At 48.8% G+C, this 17004-nt stretch overlaps 1 protein-coding gene across 1 annotated transcript in view; it reads right to left on the bottom strand.

Moving 5' to 3' along the window:
- FAM13A (family with sequence similarity 13 member A) overlaps positions 1 to 17004 on the bottom strand; it is a 334054-nt gene that overhangs the window by 7649 nt on the left and 309401 nt on the right. Inside the window, exons 14-20 of the mRNA XM_058667049.1 lie at positions 11715 to 11928; positions 11260 to 11398; positions 10192 to 10273; positions 8911 to 9131; positions 7824 to 7907; positions 2940 to 3035; positions 2726 to 2809 (exon numbers count right to left, since the gene is read on the bottom strand). Of these exons, the coding sequence (XP_058523032.1) occupies positions 2726 to 2809; positions 2940 to 3035; positions 7824 to 7907; positions 8911 to 9131; positions 10192 to 10273; positions 11260 to 11398; positions 11715 to 11928 (920 nt within the window). The remainder of the gene's footprint in view (positions 1 to 2725; positions 2810 to 2939; positions 3036 to 7823; positions 7908 to 8910; positions 9132 to 10191; positions 10274 to 11259; positions 11399 to 11714; positions 11929 to 17004) is intronic.

The raw sequence follows: 17004 nt of genomic DNA, 5'->3' as shown, positions 1-17004 counted from the left end.
GCCGCCAGCAGGTGACGCTCAGCTGGGCTGACCTGGTCCTCCGAGGCAGCTGGCAGTGTCAAGACACCAGGGGAGGGGGCAGTTGTGGCACACTATTGGTATCTAGTGGGTAAAGTCCAGGGACACAGGGCAGCATCCCAGAATAGTTACCTGGTTCCAAAAGTCAGCAGTGCTGAAGCTGAGGTGCCCTGCACAGGGAAAGACAAAAATGGGCTCCTAAAACCTCGCTAGTCTAGCAGGAAACAGCCTCAGACTACTCGCTGGTCCCCTGTCCTGCTTCAGCCATATCTGCAGTAGTCCAGCTACAGATACCAGTTTTAAAGGACGGGGGCGTGTGTGTGTGTGTACACATACGTACTGCAGAGCTGGTAGAATGCTGAAAGATCTGAGCCACATATCTAAACGAGCAGTGGGAAGGGCCTGAGACAAGGCAGAGGGCCGTGAGCAGAGCGGGTGACTGCAGCATATGCAGGGAAGAAGCAGTGCATGTACACCAAGCTGCTCCAGAGGCAGAACAAGGCTTTGTGCGTAGTTTGTAGTTTAACAACTAAACCTGCAGTTTTCAATGACCTTCGCTCACCATGATAGTTTATATTTGCCAAGCATATACATTTGAGGGTAACAATTATATCTTAGGTTAGACTCAGAGATGATCACGAATTTTCCGCTGGCACTGATGCTCAGCCCACGTCCCGAGGAGGCGTCCCCTCTCACTGCTGAGGGCTTGGCAGCTCGGGGACAGGCTAGCCTCACAGGACAGCATCTCCCTCCTGGCAGGGAATTTTCTGAAGGTTTCGGGAGTGGACAGCAGCAATCCCTAGCTAGAGCTTCAGAACTGGAGCTGGCTCTGGCCCACACACAGCTGGTTCCCTCTCCAAAGCACTTCAAGGCAGGGATGAGTGTTTTAAAAAGCACTTAGCTACAATCTTTGTAGCTGCAGAGAGCAAGTTGTACAAGGATCAGAATCAGCAGGAATTGGTACCATCCAAAAACAGGCTGATGAACCTGGCTACAAGGAACAAAATGAGCCAAAAGGTAGTGCTATTTACAAAAGCAATTTAATCCTGGCAAAGTTATCTAAAATTCCGATCAGTCTGAGAGTCAGCAGAGGAGACAGACATGGCCAAACTATATTCACCAAAAAAACCCCGATGTCTAAGGGACACAAGTGGGCAAAAGGCTCCCTTTCAGAAGAGCATCAGTGTGCTTTTGGTTCATTCACCAAGGTAAGGACTAAGTGCCATATTTCAGTGTGTTTACAAGCACATTTTCATTTAGCAGCAGTTCTGGGGCACACTGCTAAGAGAACCATGCTCATTTTCATTCATACCATTGTTCCAACCTCTTCCATGATGGCAGTTTAATTCTTGTGCAAAGTTACCAGCCAGACAGAATCTGTCTTTTTTCATTATCATCAAGACATACTGCAAGAAAATCGCTCTAATTTCTAAGACACAGTATATATAGCACATCAGCTCAGATTCCCCGGGGCCACGTGTGTAGCAGTGTAGCATTTTGAGAAAACCAGCTCTATTTAAAAGCATATGGAGAGCACACACAGTCACTGCCTACTGCCTAGAAGTTGGGCATAAGGAGTATGGGAGATACAGGATGAAGAGAGCAGACAGCACTTTACAATGGACGTGATGCCTTATCTCAAGCAAGAAAACAGAGCACTTCTTATCCGGTGTCCCTCCAAGGGGAAAGAGGCCCTCGTGCTCTGAAACTGACCTTCCTCACTAAAGGGCTGGCCACCTGGGACTTGGCAGTGTCCCAGAGATATGACAAGTGAAACTGGGACAGCTCATTCTCACTTTTGATTTGCCTCTCTTTGGACTTACGCAGCTACTTAGAAAACAGTCACTAGTTTTAAAAAATAATACTAAAAAAAGCTGCGTTTGCTTTCTTACCTCCAGAATTCCAGAGGAGGCAGCCCAGTTTCTTCAGTTGCAGAACAAAAATATGAAAGGGGCTGAGACCAGTGAAGGCCAGTTAGGCCACACAGACACAGCGATCTCTGGGTGTTGATCGGACCTCCCAAACTAACAAGCAGCCAGTGACGACGAGGCTGCTCCATGTAAGCCCTGTAGTTACTGCGGGCCAGGGACTGCAGGGCACAGCTGTGATTTTGTTGATAATGGACAGATTGCCACGAATCCTGAGGACTCAGGGTGCCAGGCAAAGCCAAGGCAAAAGAATGGCAGGTGCAACTACCCTTCTGGCACGTGCAGATCTGTCAAAGACATGCAACAGTATTCATCTCTAAAAGTTTCATCATTCACTGTTTTTACTGTTTTATAGATTGATTGCCTTTGTTAATTCTGACATCTCTAGACTTAGATATGAAATAAAAAAAAAAAGTTGGCCCCATGAGCTAAATAAAGATTTCAGGATATAAGAAATTTATTCCCTAAACAGAAAAAACAAGAGTGCCAAGCCAAAACAAACAAACAAACCATAACCACCACCCTGCACAACAAGCAGAACAAAACACGTGATGGCGAGAGAGTACAACAGGCGCCTAAGACCCCGGCTTCTGTCACACAGACAAACCAGGGCTGTTTGGAGTCAGTTTTATGGGGTTCAAATGTGGTTGTAAAGAGCTGGAGATTTTTCGCAAGCACCCCATGAAGCCATCACCAAGGGGCCCAATCACAGCTTCTAATGCTGGGCGGGAGGGGAGGACAGGCAGATTTAGCACCTGCTGGGCAGCTGCGGTCTTCACCTTTATCTCCTTGAAGAAGGAAGCAGTTTCGCCCTCGATAATTGGCTGCAGCAAAGGGCTTCTCCGCTTGCTGGAGGGGGAACCCTGCGACAGGTGTTAACAAGCAGGTTACATTTGGAAGCCCTTCCTTCCCTTGCCCCTCCGACTTTCCGCCTCAGCTCTGCATCCGGAGCCCACCCAGCCAGGGATTCAGTCACAAAGGTCGTGCACTCACAATGCTGGGGATGGTGTTTGCTCGGGACAGGATCTGCTTGACCAGCCGGTACCTGTCGTACAAGGGCTTCATCACCTGGCGCTCGATCTTGGTTACCTGGAAAGCAAGCACGGGCGGCCTCCTGAGAAGCCTGTGGTCACGCCACCAGCTGGCCAAGCATGCGCTGGGCCCTGGTGGTCCCCGAACACGGATGATGCAACTTCATCTACCCAGCGCCAGAACACTTTAACTTGTAATATTATTTATTCAAACATCTGGAATGCTGCCATTGTGACACTGCCTATTCTAAGTCAAAGCTGTGAGCACTCTTGGGGCCCTGCTCCAAACTCCTACAAGTTCAGAGTCCCCAGTGAGTGACAGAGGGGAAGAAAACAGGCATTTCTATTGTACCCCCGCACTCTGCAGTCACGTGTCTTTCTCGTCTGTGTTTTTTTTTCACTTGGCTGTGATTTTGAAAATAAAGCTCTGGTAAGCAGGAGGCATTCAAGGAGCATGTGCTGAGACAGTGCATGGCTTGATTCATCCTTGTTTCCTAAAATCTGGCACTGGTCTCAGACAGGGCTTAGCACTGAATCTCTGGGCGGAGGGGAGGAATCAAGCCCTCACTGCTGGTATAGCTGAGGTCCCTGATTAACTCCTTCCTCTCTCCTCCCCATTTCCCCTCCAGGTCCAGCTTTAAACCAGGTCATCTCCTGCCTCCTTATCTAATTCTCTCTGTGTCCCTTGGCTCGGCAAGTTCCAGGTCAGGAACCCCAACTCCGTGCTGCCTTCTCCCAGCATCCCCCGGGTTGGGATCCCTCCCTCCTTCTCTCCTCTATGTCACTTCCACTGTCCCGCCCCTATGTCTTGTCATTTTAATAACACTTCACAGTCTTTGGTAAGCACCTGCTGACATGTCTGTCCTGTTAGCCTGTAGCGCCCTAGGAGAATAAGAGTTTGTTTTGCATCCATAGGAACTACTTCTACACCGGACATAATGGAAATGCGCCACATAGCTTTAAGAATGAATGAATGAATGTTTCCAACAGACATGGGCATGCCTGGTTCCCAGATGTGGCTGCACTTCCTCTGGTTCCTGAAATGGGGAACAAGATGAAGCGTTTGTTTCAAGGCAGCATTTGTTTTTGCGTGCTGTTCCCATTCTACATGTGTTAAGGCCAGAGCAGCAGAGGCAGGGAAGGGCAAACAGTATTAGCTGTGACCACTTTCCGTGGGTTATGCCTAAGTGGATGACCTCTTGTTGACTTTGGTATTTGCCTCGCCCCAAGTGGCCCCTAGCAAGTGCACTTGGGATAAATTCCACAAGCTGGAGCAGGATTCTGGCACCAATGCAAAACCTTTGGGAGGTGTGCTGTCATTAGAGGAACACTAACTCCTACATCTGCCTCTCCCATGGCACAATATTCAATTGTGCTCTTCCTGCCTCAAGTATCCGCCATACTAACAGCAGGTTGAAGATCGGTATCTCACAAGCAAATGACTCCAGAACTGGACAGAGGTTCAAAATTATTTTACCAAAATAAAATCCAACAAATTTAAGGAGCCTGCAGTGAGTTGCGCCGCTGCCTGGAAGGCTGAGAGCGATGGAGCAAGGCCCAGGGCCCAGGCTGCACGGCCTGTAGCTTGGCTTTCATTTCCTTCCCAGGGAAGAAGGGGATGGAGTGAAGGAAGATCCCAGCACTGGGCACGGAGGTGGCCGGCTCAGAACACCGGCAGGCAGACAAGCACAGCATCTCCCCAACACGAAGCACCCTGCCTCCCAGGCTGCGAGCCAGGAACTGTGCGCAGGCTGAGTTGGCCGGACTCCCTCTTGTGAGCAACATACAGAGGTCTGTGTGTGTATGCAGAGGGATCTGGTGAGCCCACTGCCACTAGCTAACGACAAAAGAAGGCAATCCTTACAACTGCTGCCCACTTAGCCCATTCATCTGAAAAAAAAAAATGACCTCTCTCACAGTAAACCACCTGGGCATAAAGTCTGCAACTGCGGCCAACCACGCAGGGTGCTGTGCGGCGCCATCACGGGCATCAGCGCGGGGGCACGGCTATGGGTTGGTGTCTGTCAGTTTCTCCGAGTTTGCAGAATGAGAGTAAAACACACCAATGAGGGCGACAGCTAATGGTGGCCCAAAGCCTGAGCTAACAGGCCCGCTTCTCCTGATTTAGTGCTCAAACAGAAGCAGGCTGCGCAGGGGCGCTTGTGTAACAGTGCCAGAGGGAAAGCTATCATTTATGGGGCAACTCCAACACCATCCGGCCCTGCTCCCTCAGTGCCAGGCATCCTACACATGCATACACATGGATGCTGAAATGAGTGTGTATCTGCACTGACACGAATCTCCATGACAACCACGACAAATATGTATTATGGAAACAAAACACTGAGACTTTGAGATTACCAAAGTAGCCAGCTGGACCTCGCAGAGCTGGCCTCTGTGAGGCTGGGCTTTTTACTGAGCGCTGTTTTATTTGAGAGCTGAGAGTGTAAGCCAGCCAGAGGTTTCATGACTGCTGGTTTGCGCCTCAAATGCCTCAGCAGCCAGGGATGAAAACAGGAGCTGGGAACCCAAGTTCAGGTCTCCCCTGTGAATAGCCGGGACCTAAGGACTTGAACAGGGTGTGCTCTGGCAGCAAACTGGGTCAGGAGCAGAGTGAAGGTTGGATTCTAAGGACCCCATTAGGGGGAGAGGGGTATCCCATGCAGCATCTTTCTCTTCTAAACTTTGTTCATCCATGTATTTATATCAAGGACAGAATAAGACAGAAAAACAGAGATCCTCATACTACTGGTTCACTAGCCAAATGCTTGCATCAAAGTCAGGGCTGAGGGCTGGCACAATGGCTCAACTGGCTAATCCTCAGCCTATAAGTACTAGCATTCCATATGGATACTAGTTTGTGTCCCGGCTGCTCCATTTTCCATCTAGTTCCCTGCTTATGGCCTGGGAAAGCAGCAGATGGGCCTTGGAACCCTGCATCCACATGGGAAACCCCGAAGAAGCTTCTGGCTTCAGACTGGCTCAGCTCTGGCTGTTGTGACCATCTGAGGGAGTGAGCCAGTAGACAGAAGATCTTTCATATCTCTCTGTAAATCTCCCTTTCCAATACAAACAAACAAATAGAAAGAAAGAAAAAAAGTAAGCCAGCCAGCCAGCCAGGCAGGGCTGGGTAAAACTGAATTCAGGAGCCAAGAACTCGATCTGAGTTTATCAAGTGTGAGGCAGCGACCGGAGGACTGGACGGGGGTGCTGTCACCTGCGGCCTCCCAGAGTGTGCATCAGCATGTAGCTGCAGGGGAGAGTAGAGGCGGGCCCTTAGCCCACACACACCAGCATGGGCATTGCAAGCAGCTGCCTGACTGCAGCACTCACCCCCTACTGCTGGGCTGAGTTCAAATCCAGCTGTGCCAATTCCAAGGCACACAGTGGCTTTGTATCATCCATCTCTCAGAACAAGAGAACCTGCCCAGCTGGGAGGAAGAAATATTACAGCATGCAAACCACCATACTGGCAGCAACAGGCAAAGCCTCTACAGGGCAGCTGTAAGTTCTTGGCCAGTCAGTTCCTTTAAGGAGTGCTGATACCTGGACTCAAGCTCCCAGGCCCTGAGGCCCTGAAGCCCTGAGGCCCTGAGGCCCCGAGGCCCCGAGGAGGCTCCCAGGGCTCTGCGTGCAGCCAGGTGGGGATACAATGAAAAGGAGATCTGCCCTGCCTTGGAGGCTTCTGACCCCTCTGGTAGAGGCAGCAAAACTTCCTTACACATTTCAGACCCAGAGCAGTCATTCTGAGCTTCCGTGCCTTTAAGAATCTGAAGGAAAACTTGGCAGCAACAGGAGCATCATCCCAGAGAGCTGGTATTTTTCCACTACAGGAACAGACTGGCAAAACCATTCACCAGCAATGCTAGCTGGCACTGGCAGCACGGTACGTCACCAGTGGTGACACCAGCATCCCATATGAAGTACTAGTTTTTGAGTGCTGACTGTGCTGCTTCTGACCCAGGTCCCTGTTAAGCACCTGGGAAGGCAGCAGATGATGGCCCCTTGGGCCCCTGGGAAACCCAGATGGAGTTACTGGCTCCTGGTTTCAGCCTGCGTCATCCATCTGGGGAGTGAACCAACAGAAGGGTCTCTTGCTCCCTGTGATCCTCTTTCAAATATATATATATTTGTAAAATTTAAACTTGTTAAATTCAGAACAGGCTTGATCTGGTTCGGCGGGCATTTGAGCAGTGGACCAGCAGGTGGAAGACTGATCTGTCTCGCTTGCTCTCTCGCTCTGTGTTGCTCCAACTTTCAAGTCAATGAAGATAATCAAACATCAAAGAAAAAAAAATTTGTTTCACTGAGTTCTTGGCAAATGTTCTGAACAGAGGGAATTAAAAGAAGCCGAGGAGAGGACATCTGATTAGGCTTCTCGCAACAAATCACGCCCGTCTCCCCCGCGGCTGCCAATCAACGCTCCCTGCACACTTGTGGGAAAAACGTGTCCAAAGCTTCCCGACCTCATGCCCAACAAGGGTCCCCTTTAGCTCCCTCCTGCTTTCAGTTCTGACGGGCTGTGAAGACCTCTTTCTCCACAAACACCACTCACAAGCACAGTGCTCGGAGAGGGAGCCTGTTAGAACAGCACCGCACATGATACTGCTGCAGGGTATGGCTGAGTGAGCTGCTGCTGCTACTCCCTCCAGGGCTCAGTGCTCCCAGCCTCTTCACGCTGCCCCTTTGCTTCTGGAAGCACCACACTAGTGGCTATCATTTAGCTGCAAACTAACTGCCCTTACTCAACAAGTGGCAAGGACAAACAGCATTTACAAGAATCCAGATGTGGAAGATGCTTTCCAAAGCCCCGACCCCTACTCTGAGACGAGAGGCACTTACGTACCGGCCGCCCATGGATGCTCTCGTAATACAGCAGGGCCTTCTGCAGGGCCACTTTCTCATTGGCAATCTGCTCTTTGGTCATATCCTGTAATCATGGGAAAGCGAACACGGGAAAATCCTTTGTGAGCATTCCAGTTTCACCGACCTCAGCAAAGCTCCTCCAGGAAGGTCAAGAACAGCGACTCCCCGTAACCCCCTCAGCCTCAGCTCTGGCTAAGCTTGCTCGGAACCACAGTCCTGCCCCCTCACTGGGGACACGGCAGCCTTGCGTCAGTTCTCCGCATCCCTGCCGCTGTAGCAAGGGCAGGCCAACCAACCACTGCCAGAAACTGGACTCAGGGACACACGGGACTCAGTTTAATAGCCCACGTCCTGACAGCCTGGATTCTCGGCTCTGAAGGCCTGTTTCTAATTGTGAGGAGTGACTTTAAACATCAGCCCCGAAGACTGATGAGATGCCCAGCATGTTAGACCTGCTGCCACTTGAAGTAGCTGCTTCTCTTAGGTTTCCATTCCTCTAAGTTTCAGTTTCATTTTTGTAAAGCCTTGCACTATTTAATTACATGCCCAATTTTGTGCCTGACAGCCCTATCCACCAATCCCTGCAGCCCTGTACTCCCAATACCCACCCCTGCGGTCTCTTATTTTCTCTTTCATTCTCTCTCTCTCCCCCTCATGCAGGCTTGTGGCCCCGTCTCTCCCTTGCTGGGTTCCCTTGGACCCTCCCCTCCTGCCACTATGTCAGGAGTCCCTTCTTCCTCTCTAACTTCACTTCTTCCTTCTCTGAGCCTAATAAAAATCTTCTATGTGGCTTGCTGGTGTCTTGGGTAAATGATGAAAATTTCTAATAATTCTGAGAGAGTCGCCAAACCCCGCATTAATCCAAACAAGCTCGTTCTGCAAAGTGTACGATAAAGCTTCCTGAACAGGCAAAGCCCGAAGTGACCACAAATAGCAATGCTCTGAGGCTGCTCCACATGCTTCTAAAGACACAAGTGTGGGTGGCCGAAAGGCACCGCCCTCTCCATGGCACCTGCCACGCGCCACCACACTGATTGCGGGGCTCAGCTCCCGCAGCAGCACCCCACCTTGATGTCCTCTGGCCGGCCGACCTCGGCCCGCTTCTCCTGCAGCTTCCGCTGGATGGAGTCCAGGGTGACTTCCACGCTGGGCTTCACTGACTTCTCAACCAGCTCCGGCTTCTTCCCATCCTCTCTCTCAAGCTGGGACCCAAAACTCTTAGGGAGTGTGTTGCTGCGCTGCCGCATCCGGGGGGCTAGCGCCTCCTCAGATATCTTCAGTTTCGACTCTGGTTGAGAAGACTCAGGGGTTAGAGCTGAGAACGGACTCCTGATGGGGTCACACTGCTTCTGAATAGTGGCAGTATCTGCTTAGCTATGTCCTTCCTCCCCACCCCCGGTGGAAATCACCTGATACAGGTGGAAATCCCTGAGATAATGTCTTCGTTGGTTATCTGGGATGCTTCATAACCTGAATTTCTGAGAAAGTGTTTACCTGTAACTTCTCTGATTCTACATCAGCCTGGGTGCTGTTCTCAGGATGCAGCCAATGCTGCGGCAAAGGCATGAACTGGACTAACATTCTCTACATGGCTGACACACTCTTTTTGTTCTACAAAAGTTGTATACCCTTACAACTTTTTAAAAAAAGATTAATTTACTTATTTTTACTGGAAAGGCAAATGTACAGAGAAGAAGAAGATAGATCTCTCTGCAGGTTAATTCCCCAAGTGGCTGCCATGGCTGGAGCTGATCCAAAGCCAGGAGCCAGGAGCTTCTTCTGGGTCTCCCAGGTGAGTGCAGGGTCCCAAAGCTTTGGGCCATCTTCTACTGCCTTTACAGGCCACAAGCAGGGAGCTGGAAGGCAAGTGGAGCTGCCGGGACTAGAACCGGTGTCCATATGGGATTCTGGTGCTTGCAAGGCAAGAATTTAGCCGCTAGGCCATTGCTGGGCCCATGACCCTACATTATTAAAATAGCAAACTCTCTGAGGGACAGGGGTTGAATCCTTTTCAGAGGTACCTTCACATCTGTGTGTCTCCTAAGGCCACAGCAAACAGAGCCTAGGGTTAAACGCGTTTCAGTTCAACAGAAGTGCTGGCTCAAAATCCTCATGGTTTTGTTGGTGACTCAGGGAAAGGAAGAGGTGCTACAGAACCTACAGTGCGGCTGAGCAGGTCACGCTGTGCCTGAGACTGTGGGGAGATCTGGGCAGGCATCCTTCCCCAACCTGGGGTATTGGAGTGGTGGTGCCACCTAGACGGGAGCAGGGACAGGGTGGACGGGAAGGTGGTGTTCAGGGGCTGGTCTGAAGTGTACACTATGCCTCAGGGCCAGAAGGTCACTCACCTTTCAGCTGTTTCCGGAATTTGGCAAGGTCATTTGTCCATTTCAGAACCTCCGGGTTGGCTGCCTTGTCACTGTGGGAGGGCTATGGAAAGCAAGTCCATGATCAGTGTTTTGAAACTGTAGCAGGGGAGCAGAGGAACATCCAAGGGCCTCTTACAGGAAGGATCTAAGGATCTCAAATAGGAAGAGGAAGTTGAGTTCCATCAGAATCAAAAATGCACCATGATCACAGCAAACTGCCCAAGTGTAATTCCATCATCATCCTCACATACACACCCACATCTGATGTTTTCCAAGTATTCTTCAGAGGTCCAAAACTGCATGTTTGGAATCCTCAAGTCCCAGAGCTCCTGGACTAGCCTTGTCACTGTTTGTGGGCTTCATCCCGTAAGGTGAACGAGAATACAAAGCAGAGGACTAAGGGACATTCTGTGTCACAACCACCACAAAAACCACACTTTGGGACGATGTTGTGAGAAAAAGTCAGGGACAAGGCAGAGAGCAGAATGCACTAAGGCTAGGTTAGAGGATCATCTTGGGCCTGGCAAGATGGCTCAGTAGCTAAATCCTTCCCCTTGCAAGCACTGGGATCTCACATAGGAGTCAGTTTATATCCCAACTATTCCACTTCCCTTCCAGTTCCCTGCTTGTGGCCTGGGAAAGCAGTGGAGGACGGCCCAAAACCTTGGGATCTTACACCCGCATGGCAGCCCTGGAAGAAGCTCCTGGCTCCAAGTTTAAGATTGGCTCAGCTCCAGCTGTTGCAGTCATTCCGGGAATGAACTAACAGATGACAATCTTTGTCTCTTTCTCTCCATAAATCTAACAAAAATAAACAAATCTTTTTTGGTTATCATAAGGTTTTAGCCATACATGTCTGTGTTCACTGATTTTACCCATTCCTGCAGACTTTGGCCTCCCAAGTTATTTGAACAGATACACTGAAGCAAGAAAAAGTAGTGACACATGATGGCTGGGGGGTTACCCCTCTGAAGCTCTCCTTGCCACAGAAGTCCTCCCTGGAGCTGGCCGAGGGGACACAAAGACAGCCCTGAGAGGGGCACTTACTCTGTACTTGCGCTCTTCTTCAAAGCGGTCCTCAAACTTCCGGATCTTCTTCTTCAGGCTCTGGATCCTCCGTGTGAGCTGCACCGGCGTCAGGTCCTCCTGCTCATCATCGTAGGAGCCCAGCGAGGAGCTGCGCCGCCTGGGAGGGACAAGGCTCAGTCAGCTTGCCCATGTGCAGACACTGACTGCTGTTAGGGGCTTTGGGGACATGGTGGGATGCTGAGTGGCAGGCAGAGGGGTGACGGCCACTCTCGCTTTAATTAAGAGACTGGATTTGCTCGGTGACTTGCAGCTCTGTATTAAATGTGCCTAACCTTCCCAACAGTGCAATGTCCACCCCGTCAACAGTGGCCTTCACATGTATTCCTGCACAGGTGCACACTTTAATTTTAGATGTGCTATCCATCAGCCTTTCCTATCATGTCTAATGCCATCAGCAATACGGACACACATACCTCATGAAGGAATGGGAATTAGGGGGAGAAGGAGGCACTTCTGTGTCATCCAGGTATTGCCTGCTCTGCCCGTAGGCATAGAAGCGAGGTGACAGCATGGGATCGCTGTCTTCCTCGAGCAGCTGGCGAATCAGGCGCCCGGCCTGCGGGGAGAGGCGGGCTTCGTCAGGGTCCAAGCTCTCCCGCTGCCAGGAGGAGAAAGTTGGGACAGGTTCTGGAAAACAAGGAGGGGAAGAGGTCAGGGTTATTTTGGAAGATGCAAAGGTTTTTTGGGTTCCCAAGTGCTGCCCGCTACGTGGTTCTGACTGGAGCTGGAAGGTCCGGATAAGGGACATTATGTCCAAGCAAATCACCAAAGGATCCTGCAGCCACTGTTTCTCTGCCATCTCCATTCTCACTGGAGCAGCTGCCACGGCTGCCGAGGAACAGAGCTGAAAGTGGCCAAGGGTGCGGCCCAGCTTCTGCACCTGACCCAGGAGCCCACACATGTGGGCGGGAGGCATGACTGAGAGAGTCAGCGGAGGGACATGTGGTTCCTCGGCTGTCCTTCTATTTCCGATCCAACAGGGAGGGTTCCGGCTGAGGAATCACATGGCGTTTGCAGCAGCCTGTTCATGGAGGCCCTCACAGCTTCTGCTTGGCTTACCCTAAGCCGTTTCTGGTGCTTCTGCTTAGTGGGTTGGGATTAGCACACTTAATGCTTTGCCCCTGAAAGCTACAGGAGGTATGTGGCCTAGCAGTTAAGCCTTCAGCTGAACTTTAAATCTAGAATGCTCAAAAATACAGTGAAATCCATTCAGAAATCAGTAAAAAGCAAAGAAAACACCTTACAAAGAACTATCCATTAAAATCATTTTAGATAAACTATGAACAACTTAGGTAATTTGTAAGAAAAAAGCACTTTAGGCTGGTACCCCATATGGGCATTGGTTTGTGTCCTGGCAATACCACTTCTGATTCAACTCGCTGCTACTGCATTTCAGCAAGTAACAGAGGATGGCCCAAGTACTTGGGGACCCTGCACCAGCGTGGGAGACCCAGAAGAAGCTCCTGGCTCCTGACTTTGGATTGGCTCAGCTGTGGCCATTGTAACTGTTTGGGGAGTGAACCAGTGAATGGAAGATCTCTATGTATCACACCATATATTCTCTCTCTGTAACTCTTCCAAATAATAAATAAATCTCTACAAGAAAAAAAATATAAAAAAAACCCCACAAAATCCTGGTTGGTTATCTTGAGATGATAAATGTTATTTCTGCTCAATGTAAGACCTATCTCAATATATTCCTTTCTTTGTCAAGAAAATCCTATCAAAAGATTTTAAAGATAGATTTCAGGAGCTGGTAGGTTAAGCTGCTCTTTGTGGCAGCAGTCTCCCATAGGAGTGCCAGTTCAAGTCCCAGCTATTCCATTTCTGATCCAGCTTCCTAGTAAAATGCCTGGGAGGCGGCAGATGATGACAAGTACTTGGGTTCTGGTCACCTAGAAGGATGTCACAGATGGGATTCCTGGATTTGGCTGGCCCAGCCCTAGCCATCGCAGCCATTTGGGGAGTAAACCAGAAGATGCAAAACCTAGTGTTTTCCTCTGACGTTCTGCCTTTCAAATAAATAATCTCCAAAAAAAGGTACATCTCAGATGTATTATTAGGGTATTTCATTTGTAATACTCATACTAAACAGCTAACATTTCAATGCATTCATGCATTACCATGAGTTACAAAAGGCTAGGTCTTGGTTAATGACCTTAAATCCCTGAATTTCTAGAAATGAATGGAATATTTTGTGAAAACCGTCTGTGATGATCTTAAATAAGTGCTTTTTTAGCATCTTATTGAAAGGAGCAATTACAATCACAGAACATCCACATCCGTCTTCACTTTGTGCATCATGTGGTTGATGATTTCTCAACCCCCAGGGAGAAATCACCTGTCCTCCAACACCCACAGACATGGAACACTTAGCTGAGGGTCCAGGTATGCCCTTGACCCTACTTTGAAAAGCTGTATAAATTAATTCTAGTGTGTGCCCATGTGTGAGAACCAGCGGTCTAGCCCAGTAGACAAGGAAACTGAAACCTAAAGAAGGGATGAGCAAAGAAAGTTCTCACTGCAGCGAGAAATGAAGTCCTCTGACTTCCAAGTGGTTGTTTCGGCTGAGCACAGGCAACGAGTGGTTCACTAACAGATGTGACAGCCTGAGGCTGCTGATACCTCGCAGGCTAATAGGGAAGACAGGCACTCCAATTTAAAAACAACACAGGGGCTGGCACTGTAGCACAGTGGGTTACACCACTGCTTGCAATGCTGGTGGCCAAGGCAGCGCCAGCTGAGTTCCAGCTGCTCGGGTTCTGCGTTCTGATTCAGTTCCCTGTTAATATGCCTGGGAAAACAGGCAGGAGACAGCCTAAGTACTCCAGCCCCTGCTACTCACATGGGAGACCTGGACAAAGTTGTTCCTAGCTCCAGGTCTAGCCCGGGTCATTGTGGCCATTTAGGAGTAAAACAGTGGATGTGGAAAATATTAAATCTTGCAAATAAATAAATAAAACTGTTTTAAAAAAGTAACTAGATGTCTGTGAATCTATGGTTTATAGTTTCTCAATGTTTAAGGATACCTACAGTATCTGGGAACATGGATGATATAATTATCTGGAAAAACAAAAGCAGCACTAAGTACAGATTCTTCTGTACTGAGGCTTAAGGGGCAGGGGGGAACATATTGTAACTAAACTTGGCAGTGTGTGTGTGGGGCTTCATCAGGTGTCCTGACTTGGTCTGGCCTGTTGGACAGACTCAGAAATGACCAACTTGGGGCTGGCAAGGTGGTGTGGCAGGTAAAACTACTGCCTGTGGTACGGGCATCCCATGTGAGTGCCGGTTAGAGCCTGGCTGCTCTGCTTCCGATCCAGCTTCCTACTTGTGGCTTAGGAAAGCAGCAGAGGATGGCCTTGGGAGCCTGCACCCATGTAGGAGACTCAGAGGAAGCTCCTGGCTCTTGGGTTGGGTATACCCCAGCCCCAGCTATGCGGCCACTTTGGGAGTGAACCAGCGAATGGAAGGTCTCTCTGTTTCTCCCTCTATTACTTTACCTTTCAAATAAGTAAAAATAACTGTTGAAAAAAAAAAAAGGAAATAGCAGTTCAGCACACCAAGCTGGCAAATAGAAGGTGGGCTAGAGGTGACATAAGAAGAGGATGAGTGAAAGGTAATCTCTTGAAAACATGAAAAACTGAAGGTCAAGGTATTTCATAAGGCAGCAGTGATGGGGCGGGGAGGGAGGCAGGAGTCTGAAATCACCTGAGGCAGCACACGAGGGTACTGGTGCAGGCAACCGCCACACAGAGAGGAGCAAAACCACTGGGACAGGGCGGAGGCTGCCCTGGGGACCCAGGGCTGCACACAACACAGTCCGCTGTTGACACCGGCATTCCTGGGGCTGCTCCACATTAAAGGGGCGGTGTGATGAGGGGTTTCCTTAGGGTCTGAGGCTCTTGGGTTCATCGGAATCAAGCAGAATCTCCCTCTAGGAAGGCTAGTATGAACCTGCATTTTCAGCCACAGGAACACAAAATTTTTCAGACATGGCTCCAATAAAAGACCACCTGTCATCTTGAATTGATTAATTGTAGATTAAGAGATTAAGTAGAGAACTGAATCTTGACTGTTGGATGCTCTGTAGGTAGCACAGCACCAGCCATGTGAGTTCCTGTTTGCTAATGCAGCTTTATGGTATAGCTCTGCTTTTTTAAAAAAATTACTTTATTTGAGAGAGAGAGAGAGAGAGAGAGAGAGCGAGAACAAGAATGCAAAAGAGAGAGAGAGAGAGAGGTGGGTGGGAGAGTTTCTATCTGCCAGTTTATTCACCCAAACAGCCAGGGCTGAAGTCGGGAGCCTGCATCTCACTCTGGGTTTCCTACCTCAGTGGCAGGAGTGCTTGAGTCATTGCCTGCTGCCTCCCAGGTTGTGCATTAGCAGAATGTAAATCTGGAAGTGGAGTTGGGACTTGAATCCAAGAACACCTACATGGGATGCAGGGATTCCAAGCAGCATCTTGATCACAGAGTCACATGGTCAATCCTGTGGTCCATTCTTAACCAACCACTTAGCTGACAAGAAGATCAAATGTGTCCTTTCCCCTGGTGTCACTCAGGCAAACTCGGAAACACACAGCTGACGAAATGCTAAATTATAGGGGGCGTTTTCTCATAAGGCATATAGGAAGGGTAAGTGAATGACTTATCTGAAAATGAGGAATGCAAAGCTATGATGAAATTCAATGCTAACAAAATTACAAGGAGTATTTCATTAGCAGTCTGCCTGCAGAAGATGTAGGCACTCCTCAAGGATGCAACATGAAACCTTAACATGATTTCTCTTTTTTTCTCTCTTTCCTGTTAACTCTACTTGTACTTTAAGACTCCTATTCAGGAGTTAGAAAATGCTATGCAATAATAGTTCAACATAATCAACAAACCAACCATTTCTGTGTTTTAGTTTGCAATGATTTAAATATACAAAGCTATCTCAAATTCTGACAGTTTGTACCCATCTAAAAAAGGTAAATGAGACGAAGAGCAGCGGAGGTCACAATACGCCAACTTCATGTCCTTCCCAGAGAACTAATTTTGAAGATGTGTTCATGGACAGTTCCCAGCTGCTAATTTGGGAAATAGTTTATATTTTAAATGGTAATTTTAGAGCCTTGAAATAGATAAGGAGTTTTGAAAAAAATATTCAAGAGAAAGCAGAAAAGACTCAAGACTCCAAATTAGATTTTCATTCTAGTAATTAAAGCAAATGAATCAAAAGCAAATGCATTTTCAGAATTTCTGGGGCACAGAGACTTTGCTTTGGGTCATGGATCTTGTTACTCTGGACAGCAGTATAGCACGTCTCTCTATTAAAAATTAATCCACTCAAGTCAGCTGATAGCACGGTGGCTCAAAAATAGTAGGGATAAAAGCATAAGGTTGCTTGCTACTCAAGAAATAAAACACAATCAGCCCTGGGGGATGGAAATAAACGGAATTCACTGGAGGAGGAGGGAAGCTCTCTTGGAGCGATTGCCAAAGTGGCAGGTGCAATGGAGCTATCTTGTGTTTGGCTGCCTGGACCCATCCACTGTGTAAGAAAAAAAACAACCCCTGAAGAGATTTGCTGTAATAAATCTGCATAGAATAAGGGAGCTGATGTTTTTCCATATTCATTTTTCCACCATGTCATTTAGAGCCATCACTGTTTGGTGTGTTGTAAACATTTTTTCTTTCATTGTACTTGGAAGGTCGTGTG

Source organism: Ochotona princeps, chromosome 7 (genome assembly GCF_030435755.1).
Source record: "Ochotona princeps isolate mOchPri1 chromosome 7, mOchPri1.hap1, whole genome shotgun sequence".
NCBI classification, from domain to species: Eukaryota; Metazoa; Chordata; class Mammalia; order Lagomorpha; family Ochotonidae; genus Ochotona; species Ochotona princeps.
Note: the sequence above shows the minus strand (reverse complement) of the source record. Positions and strands in the feature narration are given on the sequence as shown.